Genomic DNA, 14721 nt, shown 5'->3' with positions numbered 1-14721 from the left:
GTGATGATATATAACGGGGGAAGGGGGCCTGAAGAAAAGGGGGTCGAAAACAAAAAAGAGGAAAAGAAAGACTAAAATATCGTAACCCTAAGATGTAAAAGAGAACTCCCAGAAATCCCTGAAAATCAGGCCGAGGATAGTATTTTCCCGGTTGGTCGATATTGAATGTTCTTGACTCAGTTACTATGATATTTTTTCTTACCTAATAGAACTAGTTCTTGCATCTACTTTCTACAAATTTATTGTTTGAGCTTGTTGGGTTAGAAACCCATCCCTATTCTGGGTTCAATCCAAATTAAGTCCCTACAATGAATATTTCTTTTAGGATGTATATAATAATAATAATAATGGAAGCATTTTGACCTTCTTATATTTTTTAACCTCTTCACCTTATGTCATAGGTTAGTTACTTCTATCATGCATGTATTCTTTAAAAGAGAATTATGTAGACTCCTCGTATAAATAAAGCTAGTAGAGCTTATATAAGATTGAGTACTAGAGCTTTGCCCTTTCAAGCATAACTGTTCATTCTTTTCCCTAATAAAATTACTTCTCTAAATAGAAGGTGAAAAATAAACATCGAGAGGACAGCCGATAATTAAGGGTCTACTAACGTGGCTTGAATTAGTTAGGCTGTCTTTCAAGGATGCTAACTATAAGATTTTGTTAAAACATGAAAATCTTACTTGCTAATAATTTATGATTGTTATTCGATATGCTCCAAGCTAAAGTTGATATATTTAATTAACTACAAACCAGTAAGAACTATTCATGGCCTAACCACTATTTTTTTTTTTTTTTTTTGAGAGAGACAGCCACTTTTTATTGGAATATTAGAGGATGATATATTGATATTACCCCACTTAAAATTTAAAATTTTTTTTAAAAGCTAGTTATTATTATTATTATTATTATTATTATTATTATTTTAAAACTATCCAAAAAAAATAAAATAAAATAAAAGCTAAGCTTTTAGCCAAATAAACACTTGGTGACAAAGTGAAAAATCGATGGAGCACGTCTCCTCAAGGAAAAATCATTATGAGAACTCATTGTTGTGACCTGCAATAGCTTTCAAATTTCGGAACTTCTCATACATGAACCCTTTCATGAACAACGCGATTGTGTTAACGGCTGAACCTCTAATTGACTCTAAAGCACTTCCTCAAAGATTTGATATCGCAATGAACTTTAGTAGGATGTGGTTTCAAACTCTTTAATCACACATATTTGATGTACATGTATATATTTTTCTCTTTGTTTAGGGATTTTGCCTCTCTCAACCATGTAAACGTGAATATAAGTCTTTATTTAGTAAACATGTGTTGGGTTTAAAAACAAAGGCACTATCCTTAATTAAAACCAATAACTATAGACTAATTATGTGAATCACGATCAATTGAGAAACTGCCAAACACCATATGTCAATTGATTGTACATCATTCGAGGAAATGTAAAATTCTAAAATTTGAACAATCTAGGCTTGATCAAGTGGTTGAACTTCTTGAGCTGCTTTACCACAATTAGATCTTGAACACTTGAGGACATGTTACAAACTCTATTTAAATTACATTATCATAGAATTTTCCCCTCTAAAACCTAACAAATTGAATAAGGTAAACTAGTTTGATTTTTATCAGCAATCACTACACCAAAATAACTTATAATTACTTGCAATAACTTATAATTATCAGTTGCAATGGAGACTTTAATACTATATTGCATTAGGAAATTTTTTTGCAATAATTTAAAATGAAAAAATCGTTGTAATAACTTGATTACTTGATACCAATTATTTTTGCAATCTATTACAACATAAATTTCAAATTGATAACTTATTGCAATGAAGATATCATTGTAATAACTTAATATCAATTATTTTACAATCTATTGGAATGACAAACATGAAACTACAATGAAGATATCATTGTAATAATTTAATATCAATTATTTTACAACCTATTGTAATGACATACATCAAACAATTATCTATTACAATGAATATATCATTGCAATAACTTAACCGAATTATTTTTGTCAATTATTTACAATCTATTGTAATAAGATTTGTCAAGTAATAGTCTATTGCTACAAGATATTCAAATTAATAAATTATTTATTACAACAACATTTATATCATTGCAAAGTTATCATTAAAAATATTTAATGTTTATTGCAACAAAATTTTTTGTTGCACAAACCTATTACTTCAAATTTTATTGCAACACCTCACATCAACTATTGCAATGAATCTAATATTATTGCAACGATTTTTCATATTGTAATAAACATTTTTTTTTTCTTATAGTTGTACATGACTATCAAATTTATAAAGTTATAAAATTTATAAATAAATGAAACGCTATAAGATGTTGCATCCACAAAGGGTAGTTTTTGTTATTTAACCATCGTTTTGTATAGTGGAATTTTATTTATAGTAAAAAAATAAAAACAATCAAACATTGGAGATGTTGGGCAATTGGATATGACATATATATCCTCATAAAGTTTCACGGCTAAAGGTGGTGTGCAACCACGGTTTGCATGGGCAAAAAATTACCCATACAAGTAGCGCACCAAAATAAGCAGTAAGACCACCACCCAGATGAAGCTCCCATGGTGGCCAGGATGAGATGGCGACATGGAGGTGAGCAGTACAAGATGGTTCAACGTAGAGGTGGGATGGTGAAGCATGGAATGGTAATGTTGAGATGGAGAAGGTATATCATGCATCAGGTGCACGAGTCCTTCCTTTCATATGAGGGTGGACCCTTATGTGAGATGAAGGACTCATGTATCTGATGCATGATATATTTTTCCATAGAGATAGATGGTACCATAGGGTAAGATGGTGGATATGTGTTGACAAATGGTTTGTCAAACATGTTGTGACCGAAAGAAATATAACATCTCAAATATTATTACACTAACTTTTTTGAGAAGTTGGCAATTAGTTTTATTAAAAAGAGGAAAAAAGAAAACACATTACAATTGATTTAATTGATTCGATATCAGATGATAAACTATTGAACCAAATAACATAATCATTAATGTCTTATTCCTAACAACATGTTAGTTAAATTATTTAGGCAATTCCATATTGATCGCATCTACAAGTTAAAAATTGTTGTAATAGTAACTCAAAATTGATAAATTATTACATCAATAATAATTAGTTACAATAACTTATAATTTTTTGTTGTAATAGAGGATTTAATACCATATTGCATTAGGAAAATTTGTTACAATAACTTAAAATAAAGAAATTGTTGTAATAACTTAATGCCAATTATTTTTGCAATTTATTGCAATGAAAATTTTGAAATGATAGCTCATTGAAATGAAGTTATCATTGCAATAACTCGATATAAATTATTTTACAATCTATTACGATGTCAAACATGAAGCTACAATGAAGATATTATTGCAATAACCTTTTTGCTTTTTTTAGGAAGAAGAAGAAGAAGAATAACCTAATATTAATTATTTTACAATTTATTGTAATGACAAATATAAAATAATTATCTATTACAACAAAAGTTTCGTTGCAATAATTTGATCAAATTATTATTTTCGATTATTTGTAATCCATTACAATAAGATTTGTGTAGTAATAACCTGTTGCTACAAGGTACACTAGAAGCAATAAGTTGTTTATTGCAACAACATATATATTATTATATCAAAAGTTTCATTAAAATATTTATAATTTTTTGCAATGGATTTTTTTTTTTTGTACAAATATATTATCACAAATTTTATTGTAACACATTGCATCAACTATTATAATGACTCTGATATTATTGCAACGATTTTTTTTCATTATAATAAATATTTTTTTTCTTATAGTGTCCTCTTATATATATGTTGGATTGTAGGGAAGACTAAACTCCTTAAACAAGACAGACAAGAAGGGATACAATGGTAATCTTTGGTGTTTCTTTGGCCCCAAAAAAAAAAGTTGTAATCGTATGATCTTTGAATGCTCATTTACTGAAAGGATTTAGCAAGCAACGCAATAATGTATGGTTGATAGCTGGTATATATAAAAAATTACAGTGATGTCATGCATTGTGTCATAATCACAAGCTAAAAGGTGAAAATTTCAAAACAACCCCTACAAGCTGGCCAAGGCTACTTCTCATACTATTTTGTGGGTACAGCAACGAAATGCTCGAATGCTCAGCACAAAAGTTATGACAAAGGAAGGGCTTTTCAATTATTTAGGGATAGTGTTAGACATAGAATGATTTTGTAAAAGTGTTAAAAACTTTAGGTAAAATTGAACATCAAATTGATAAAGTCTTAACAAAATTTGTTTTGGCATTTTTGGGTTAGTTTCAAACTAAATTCTAGAATTATCCCGAAAAATTAGCCTGTAGCAAGTTATATATCATTGAAAGGTTTTGTGTCTCTAGTTTCAACCCATCAAACTGTGTTCAATTTGAAGTTTTTTCGCGGACGTTATGATCATTTTACTGCAGACTTTCTGAGTGGATAGAATGCACTCCAAAAATAGCAAGATTTGTATTCTTTTGATTCTAGTTGTGTCTACTTGTTTTCTAAAGTTTCCTTTTCAATTCCTAACTCTTATTAACGGGTCTTGTTAACTAGTTGTATTTGTTATTCCAAGTTGATTCTATGTATAAGTCCAATCTCATATATATAGATGGAAATCAGAGAATATTGAGTATTATTTTTGGCCTTTAGGTTTTAAGAAGATTTCTTCTCTTGTTAAACTCTGATTCTTAGGTAGATTTCTTAAAGTGGTAAGTGTTCTTATCTATTATTCTGTAACCATAGATTCCTTTAAGTGTGGTAAGCTTATTTATTCTTGTTGATACGTACTTTTATTCCCTCTCATTACTCACCAAAAAAATCCTTGGTCCTATTATAAAATTGTTAAAAATTTATTGAGAATAAAGTTTTACGTAGGAAATGGAGGATTTGGATGATAGTGTCTGTAGCTTGCATATTTTCTTTTTCATTTTTCGATACAGTAGCTTGCATTTTCTTATTCTAGTTTTTTCTTTTCTTTTTCTTTTTCCTTCTTTGCTAGTGTGTATTTAGCCTTACTGCCTTTAGTTAGGAATAACTAAAATAACTTTACTAACACCAAATTATTCTAATTGTACAACATGAATACATTTAAAATTTATACACGTGCATGTGAGAGTCATTAACTAATGGCAAAGCATCCATAATGTAATAATGCCTTAGCAGGACTTAATTAAATTTAAATTAATCTTAAAATATAATGCATTTATATTCGTGCCAGAATATTGTTGAATGACCACATATCTGAGTGCCACTTAGGATATCGATCTGCATCAATTAAGGCTTTTAGTTAATTTATTAGTCACACTGCTAAGAATACAAATGCCATTAGATTAATCACATAAGATCCTGATGTAGAAATAGTACTCAATGACATAGATCTTTGGACATAGTTGGAAAAAAGTGAATTCATATTTCATAGGATGCTAAGCTCACCTAAAAAGCTGTCAAATAATTGTTTGGTTCATCTAATATTGTAGGGCCAGCTAACCTAAGAGGGGCCCTCTGGATTATTTCTTATTCTTGATGACACATTTTTAACAGGGTTAAGGAAAGCTTCGAAAGAAACGACATCGGATTGAAATTTTGGTCCATTAAGGAAACTAGGTTGGGATATATATATCAATGTGGGTCCAGTAGGGTCTTTGAAAATTTTCGTATAATGACATGACTAGGGAATCTAAAATCTGGGACGTGTATGATTGAGTACATGTGGGAGAACGTGAGGACTCAGAAGAGCTTGGAATCTCAGTCTCTCACTTTCTTTCTTTCCTTCATCCAACTGTTCATAGAGATCATGTAGAGAGAGAAAGAATGTGTTATAACAAGGACGTTACAAAAGTGAAAGCTGCTATATCAATATGTGTGAGTGTGTATGTAAGAGAGAGAGAGAGAGACAGTGAGGAATTAAGGACATCTCACACACACATATCCATGTGGGCATCAACATGGAAGTCATGTTGAACACAAATAGAGAGAGGGAGAGAGAGAGAGAGAGAGAACAGATTTGGCTTGGATTTCTGAGCCTCTAATTCCTTCTACTACTCTCTTCGTACGAGGCTTCTTTTACATGGTCTAGCTATTACTATATCTTTTTTTTTGTGTGTGTGTATATATATATATATACACACACAAATACCCGCATTTCAAAATCGATAATTTCGGGATCACACACTATATATAAGGTAACCCTTTGATTACTGAACAGCGAAGACGACCGATCACCGACCAACCAACCACGAAGATTGTTATCTTTGTAGCTGTTTGAGAGAGAGAGAGAGAGACTTTTTCATGAGGGTTTTGAATGTGCTTTATTCGTTCTTGGTAAGCAGCCTTGGTTCTAGCAAAAGCTAATCTCCAAACAGATTCCTTTCTTTCAAGATGACCCGCCCCAGTTGGAATATATATATATATATATATAATCCATTATTGTAATCACATTATTATTACGGCTAGATCAGGGAAGTTTCCTAAAGACTGAGATGGGATTTTCTTTTACCTTTATTATATCGTTTTGAGGATTGGTCCAACTCTATGTTTCCCATACCGCTAAAGAAAATTTCTTTTTTCTAAGACAACTTTTCATTTTTTTAAGACTTTTCGGAGGATATTTTGCAAAATTTCCCAGTGATTTGAACTATGAAGCATTTAGAGGGAAAGCCAAACTAAAAAAAAACTTCTTAGTACTTCAAAAAATTTAACAAACTAATCACATCTTGTGTTGCTGCACCCTTTGATCCTTGATTCAGAATTTATATTATGTGCTAAAAATATTGGTGTTAACTTTGGTTGGAGTTGTTAGAAATCTTGTATTTCAAGATGCCTAAACTAATTAGTGTAAGCCTATATATTGTAAAGCAAGTAAGCTTGATTCTATTTATAGTGCAAGTATTACAACCCTAGAATTAACCTAAGGTTATCTACTATAATGTAATTTACATTGTGTTCATTATATCACATGATTCATATAGCAATTGAAGATATATATATATATATATATATGCACACACTAATCATGAAGACTTAAAACTCTTTCAAGAGTTGCCACATCAATAAGGCTGCCAACAAGCTGCATTATTTTACTACCTTTCTTCGGACTAGTATTGATATTAAACTAAATAATGTGATTATACATTGAGAGTTTTGTAACTCAATTAGTACATATTCATATTTCAAATCGAAACATTTAGAATTTAAATTTCCAAGCCTAAGCACCACACATGCTAGCATCATACACCTCAAAATTCGCCAACACACTCATGTGCCTCACATTCATAAATGCACTTCTCAAACCACATGTCGAATAGCCATCAATAACATTCTCCATAACTAATGCAGTCACTTCCTGTTATCAGTGTGTAGAAGCATTTATCAGTGGACAAATTTTCGGCAAACAATGTTAGCCATTGTCATTGACCATCACCAACCATGGTCATCTATTGTCACCAACATCTATCTCATGCGTTTCATTCCACATCAAGTAAAATCTTTTACACATCCAGTTCAACCTAGTTTTGAATCCAAACTCAATGTATCATCAAACCTCCACATTAAATTTATTACGGGATGTTAAAGATATTATGTTTCAAGGAATTTGAAAAACCAATGCACTTGTAGAACAAATAAAATAATCATAATCTTACTTATAGTACATGTATTATTCCCTAGGACTAGTCTAAGGTTAATCTAGGCTTAACAACTGTATATACAACTTTACATTGTGTTCATGATAAATTGATAACATAGAGGTGATATAATAAATATGTCACTCCAAAGAATTTTCTTTTATATAATTAAACCATCATACCCATCACGTTAATTTTGAGTTCCATTTTCTCCCTTTTCTCTCTCTCTCTTTCACTATCATGTCTCAATCTATTGACAATTCAAAAAATTGTGAACTCTGAAGCCTGAAGTAAAAGGCCTATAGTCAGCTAAGACCATCATTTCCAAAGACTTCGTCTTCTTTCATAAAAATCTCAATGTGATTTTATGCACACAAAATTATTAAAATATTGTAGAGAAGAGTCGAGTACGTATTAGTCTGGCCCTACTGAACCGTAACCTTTGAACCGTACGTATGTGAGGTCCTTTCTGTTTGGACCACCCTCACTTTTAGTGTCAGAAATACAAGCAAATGAATGCAAATTATACCCCAAAAAAATATAAATAAAAAATCTAGTACCACACAAAATGAGGCATAACTTTTATTGTAACTCTCTCGCATGCTTGAGTGTAGCTAAAAGAAAAATAATAGGTACATGTAAAAGTGTCAAGTTGTCAATTATAATTCGACAACACTAAATTGTAACTGAACAGTGAAGACCCCCTGGCCACCGCAAAAGATTTTCAAAGCTCCATCCTGCTCCGAAGCGCGTGAAGTGTGTGAACGAATCACTAGGAGGTAGCGCCAGTGTCAGGTTGTTTATACTGACAAAAAGTACATTGTCTTCTTGTGAACCGTGACAGGAACACGCGCTCACGGGCGTGAAGATTGCGAAAGGGTCAGACATTCTTTCCAGAGTTGTAGCTAGAAATTTTTGACTCTGTTTTCGGTGGCAGTCAGTCTCCTCTTAACGTTATTCTTCAGCAACAAACTTCGAGAATTCTGTCTTAACAGTTTTCTAAGACCCAGGGAGCTAGAAGATTTTTTTTTTTTCCCTTTATTTTATTTATTTATTTAATGAATTATTTTTTGGTCATGGTATTGAGTGGCATTTTGGCGTCTTTTGAGACCCTTTGTCTTGCAATGGAAACCACGAAATTAACGCTTAGAGAGAGTGATGACAACACAGTCTCAGTCTCAGTCAGAGTCTCCGTCTCACCCAACAATAAGTACATTCCCATATTATTACAAAATCATTCCCCATTCACTCACTCTTACCTAACCTATAAGTGGGATTTAATGATTACAATTACAATTATTATATTTTGAATCTGTTGTCTTAGAGAAAACAATAACGATGCTTTCTGTCATGCAAAATAATAATGATTTTATATAGACCATGCAAGACTTAAACAATTGATTTCTTGGAGATCAGTTGGAAGTCACTACTCTCGGTGGAAACCTGAGATTTTTTTTTCTTTTTTTTTGAATCTGCATTGGAATGACAGAGAACACAGAAAACGAAGGAAAAACTAAAAAAACACTATGTCCAAAGGGCAATGTCTATTCCACATACGTGTGATAGTGGGTATAATATGTGTAATTGGGTGTGTGTAACAGATATTTTTCATATTCAAATTTTATGAAATGATTCGTTGTAGTTAGTGTCGCTTTACAAGATAAAAGAAAACCATCATTCTGACAAAGTTTGAGGTTCCTATGATATTTAGTATCTAGTATTTTACACACAAATATTGACACATAACATTTCATCTAAGTTGGTGCATTACAATTAATAATTTAATTTTTTTTAGAGATAATTACAACATACTGTTAATTCCGCAGTTGAACTTTTTTCCTTCTAGATCTTCAAGCACTTTGAGCATAGGAAAATGCCAATTCAGCTATAAGGCATTTGATAATTAATAACTCAATTGGTTAAGTATTTTGTCATAAAAAAATAAAATATTTGGGATTCAAATCTCACTAACATAAAAAAATTAATTGGTTTTTTGGTCTGATAATAAAAAAAACAATTATCATAAAATAGAGACCATATATTCAAATCATGTTATATATATCCAAAAATAAACTTTTATTTATAAGCCATTTTAAAACATGAGAGGGAGCATTAGCTCAATGTTAATTCACTGCATTTGAGATAAAAAGTTGATTTATTACTTACCCAACAAAAGAGATGACGGCTGATTGATGCAGGAGGAATTACTAAGTAACTTTTTACTAGTCTAAGTTTCTAGAACATCCTGATCAATTACCTCAGGTAAATTGATTGTTGAAGTAATCATCAAAATAAGCAACACCAAACTTCAAAACCGCCGTGTTGGTTGTTGAAACAGAAGCAAAATTTTGACGAAATATTCATCCACATATAGGTAGGCATTAACTGCTAGCTAGTAGAAGTCCTACATCATTTAAATTGTTTTGATACTTCTATCCATTTTTATCAGTTAAAAATGAATTATTATTATTATTTTTAAGCCTCAGTGTAATGAAACATAATTTTCTTTACCCCCAAAGGATGAAGCAACTTCCAAAGGAATGGAAGACATTCACATTTATGGAGTATTTACTATTAAGCGCAAAGGGTAGGTATGGTTACTTAAAATGCTGCATCTTAGATGCTCAATCTAAATTCAACATAGTTATATTGACCAATGCATCAAAGAACCATAGTTGTATTAACCAATCCATTGAAGAACCATGAGCTTACAATATATAATGACCTAAGGAAAAGAGTTAGTCACATTTGCACTAAAGAACAAAATGACTAATCTAATCACAATTAAGTCTCTTTTTAGTTATTAATAAAGACTAGATTAACCAATATATGCTCAATAACCAATCAATTTTGGGGTATCACACGTCTGTGATACCTTGTAAGATTCTGAGGAAATCTATGGTTATACTTCAAAAAGACTAGTCAAGTTATAGTTGAATCTTCTCATAATCACTTATAAACCGAAAATCTACCTAATAAACATTTAATGTGGAATTCAACACACGCTCAAACAATCCAATTCCATCGAATCCACATAATTTAGGATATCACACTTTGGTCAATACATCCAAGACATTAAATTTAAGGATTTAATTAGGTACACTGGCTAAGGACTGCCAAAGTCTGACCTTTAACCATTTTGTTGTAAGTTAATTATTCCTCTGAGGACTAACTTTTGAACTTTAAAATGGAATCAAAATCAACAAAAGGACTTATACCAAATTCTGCCGCTGACTCTTGCCTTAACTTCCAAAATTTTACACTGCAACACTCAACGTGAAGAGAACAAAATGACACTTTTGTGCGGGCAGTGACTGAAGTTATTATTATTATTAATACTCCTTTCTTTTTTGGATGAATAACAGAAGTTAATTGGCCTTTTTCATTTTGCTAGAACCTTCAATAAGATTCTAATAACAACATTCTTTTAGTACCTTATAAGAACATGAAACTTTGAAGTGTGTTCGATATTGAAAAAAAGAAGATTCTAAAAACACAAAGCATTAAATATTTTCTACCAAATGGATCTTAGTTATGAATGACACCATCCATAAATTGATCAAGTTATAGGAGAAATTTACACTTATTAGCCGAAGTTTCTAGAAATACTGAATAGTTGAAGACTTGAAAATTTTGCTTCTGATATGCTATGTAATCAAATTGGAACATAATGCAACAATCAGTGCCACTAAAGGAAGATGTTGTTTGTGTCAGCATAGAACTTCAGTCAAATAATATAGCACAATGCTTTTGATCGATCAATATGTCTGATTGGTTTAAAATCCATGAACTCATACACTCATATGGTAAACATGATCATACATGGCAACCTAAAGCTAAATAAGAAAGATAAAGAAAACGAAAAAAGAAAACCTAATTGGGAAGAACCGAAAAAAAGAAAGAAAGAAAGAAAGAAAGAAAAACTACCATTTCTAGGGTTTTCATTTGATCTTGAGACAAGGTTCTTGGTTTATCCTCAAATTTCTAGAACTTGGACGAGGGGCTTAAAGTTTCATTCTATGGATAGATGGACAGAATTATGTCTATATGGTTAACTTTTCTTTGATTGCAGTCACACTAAAAAAAACACAAAGCTTCTTGGCGAGCTTCTTAAACCACAAGCAGGTAGCAAAATCCTATAGGGGATTGCTAGTAGCTGCGGAAGAAGAGCTAAAACCAGAAAGATCAGTCCATGCACTAGTATTACCAGTCCAATACTGCTCATTCCCAGCTGGGATTCCCAAGAACTGCCTTGACAAATTCAGCTCCTGATTATCTTCCATTTTCACTGAAGCCATCTGAGCTGCCACTGAATTAGACTGCTTGGCCCGGCCTTGACTTGCTCCTACAAAACCCGATGCAGCATCAACACCACTTTCGAAAAACCCCGGTGAAGGATCTAAGCCACCCAAGAAGGGGAATTGCTGTGTTTGCTGCAATCGCCACTGCTCTACTCCCCCAGCTGATAACAAAGACCCATGACTACTACCACCACCACCACCACCACCACTTCCTCCTAAAGCATTTCCTAAGTGAAAATTCAAGTCCCCAGCTAGTCCCATTGGTGTTGACATAGGATGACCATAATTCAAGCCATAGTTCAAGCCCATCTCACTCGAAGGAAAGTCAGTAAATTGATGCAAAGGAGCCATGAACCTCAGCTGTGGGACTTGTGAGGACAAGCCTATCATATCTCCAGCTCCACTATGAGAAGGAATTGAGCTAGCTGAACCAGCACTAGCTGATTGGCGATCAGCACTGCTTGCTGGGGACTTTGAGCTACTACTCCCTTTGCTTCTTTTATTCCTTCTGCAGCCTCCTCCTACTGGGACATTTCTGAGAGCACCCCCTCTTGTCCAATACCTTCTGCAAGTCTTGCAAAAGTGACGAGGCTGAGTGAGGCTGTAGTTGTTGAAATAGCAAAATTTAGTGTTTGTGGAGTCACATCTTGGGCATTTTAATGCAGTCTCTGGCATCGGTATGTTGGCCATCCGGGCTCGATCGGCCATGGATCCAGGCCTGATCGAGCCCGCGCCGCCGCCACCCATATGGGGTTGTGGGTGTGGCGGCGGTGGTGGTGGAGGTGGAAGAAGATGGGAACTTGCTGCGTTACTAGTCCCAGTTGGATGATTTTGTTGCTGTAAAACCAAAAAAAAAGAAAAAGAAAGTGAACAAAAAATAAACTTAATTAATTAATCTAATATCTGGTATATTCAAGAAGATATAAGAAAAGTAACAGGAATATTTGTCTTTTGAATTTTGGCTTTTTTGGCAAAGAAACCATCGGAACAAATTGAAGAAAACCCTTACCTGTTGCCAGTTGTTTGGATCAAGATAAGCTGGGAGTGAAGAAAAAACCATGGCTCTTGCTCTTTCTCTCTTTTGTAAAAGGTTGATAAGTTTTTGGAGATAATAGTGGAGAATCACATCAAAGAGAGAGAGAGAGAGAGATAAAAAGAAAGAGAAAGAGAAAGGAAGGGAAGGTGGGAATGAGGCAAAAATAAAGGAGGGTCCTTTTGATATATTTATATATAATTTTAGTTCTTGTTTGTTCCTACTCACTAAGACTCTTTTTGTTTTATTGCTTTTTAGGGTTTAGAGAAGTTGATGTTTCTTAACTCATAAGCTTCTTTCGATACTCTGTTGGGTACATGGGTACTGTGCTTTGGAAAAAGAAAGAAAGAAAGAAAGAGATTATAGTAAGTGGTTTTCTCTCTTAGCATGAAGAAAAAGTTAAAATGTATGACTGTCTGTCTGTCTCATTGATAGAGAGAGATAGAGAGAAATTAAAGTGCAGACCAGCCCTATTGTTTATTTAATGATATTAGATAGGCAATACCAAGGTTTTAATAATGATTTTGCAGTACTTAAAGTAATGAATGAAAAATTGAGGCAAGGAATTTGTTTAATAATTAAGAAAAGTTAGTTCTTGGTGGCTTGGTGTGGTGTACTGTATTTTTGTGAAAACAGTCGATGTGTCCCGACCGAGTAAGCCTTTTCCCCGGTCCTCTCTGTTCCCTCCCCCCACTCTTTTAGGTCTTTATTTTGCATGGCGAATTAATATGGATGTGTGCCACCTTATCACGCTCCTTTCAAGTGCGTCCTAACACTCTCCCCTTACAAATCTCTTTCGGTATTTCCTTTTCTCCCACCTTTTTTTTTTATTGGATAAAGGTTAGTGCCTATTACACATATTCTAGTGTACACAGAGCATGGTGGTGGTGCAATTTATAAGAGAACTAGTTACTTTAAGTCATGAATTCTCTTGTAAAATGCAGTTGTATGTACTATGCATACACTTAACTGTGTGCATTAATCATTTCTCTTTGATATATTATATTACAAAAGAATAGTGAGTGTTGCACATAATGTGTGTGCGCGTACTTTAAGTCATGATTTCGAACTTTGAAATCATGACTTAAAGTCTTGAGTTTTCTTGTAAAATGTAGTTGTGTGTACTATATATGTGTACACTTATGTATGTGCACTAGTCACTTCTCTTAAATAAATTAAAAAAGAGTAGTAATTGTTGCACATTGTGTGGACGTACCCACACTACATGAAATAACTAAAATGATATCAAGTTTGAAATTGTGACTTGAAGTCACAATTTCAATTGTTTCATGCACTATGTACAACAAGAATTACCCATTACAAAAACTATCTTGAACTAATAACATGTATGTTTCCTTCTAATGGCTTGTCAAAACTATCTTGACAAAATAATAAATGTTGGGAGAATGATAAAACAATAAATGTTGTTGACAATTTTTTATATTTCTTATGAAAGTGGTATCAAAACTTTCCTATTATGGTTTATTAATAATTACCCTAAGGGCATTTGTTAACATGTTCCTATATATTATAACAACTATATGTATAATGGAGTGTTTAAATACAATAATACTATAAACACAACTATTCTCACATCCAATTTCACAACTTGTTGATTCATGCGATTGTGAGTGGTCAACAAAAAATGTTAGATAATACAAGTTAGTAGTGAGTGAAAAATGTCAATCATTCATAGTCGCACAAG

At 32.7% G+C, this 14721-nt stretch overlaps 1 protein-coding gene across 1 annotated transcript; it reads right to left on the bottom strand.

The window, feature by feature from the left end:
- Window positions 1-11430: 11430 nt before the first annotated feature.
- LOC112030762 (dof zinc finger protein DOF2.4) lies at window positions 11431-13178 on the bottom strand. The gene is made up of 2 exons (XM_024063427.2): window positions 12993-13178; window positions 11431-12820 (listed from the first exon to the last, which is right to left on the bottom strand). Exons 1-2 carry the CDS (start codon window positions 13041-13043, stop codon window positions 11819-11821), a joined length of 1053 nt encoding a protein of 350 aa, XP_023919195.2. The 5' UTR covers window positions 13044-13178; the 3' UTR covers window positions 11431-11818.
- Between the last annotated feature and the right edge of the window lie 1543 nt (window positions 13179-14721).

Source organism: Quercus suber, unplaced genomic scaffold, assembly GCF_002906115.3.
Source record: "Quercus suber isolate HL8 unplaced genomic scaffold, Cork oak 2.0 scaffold_444, whole genome shotgun sequence".
Classification (NCBI taxonomy): Eukaryota; Viridiplantae; Streptophyta; class Magnoliopsida; order Fagales; family Fagaceae; genus Quercus; species Quercus suber.
Note: the sequence above shows the minus strand (reverse complement) of the source record. Positions and strands in the feature narration are given on the sequence as shown.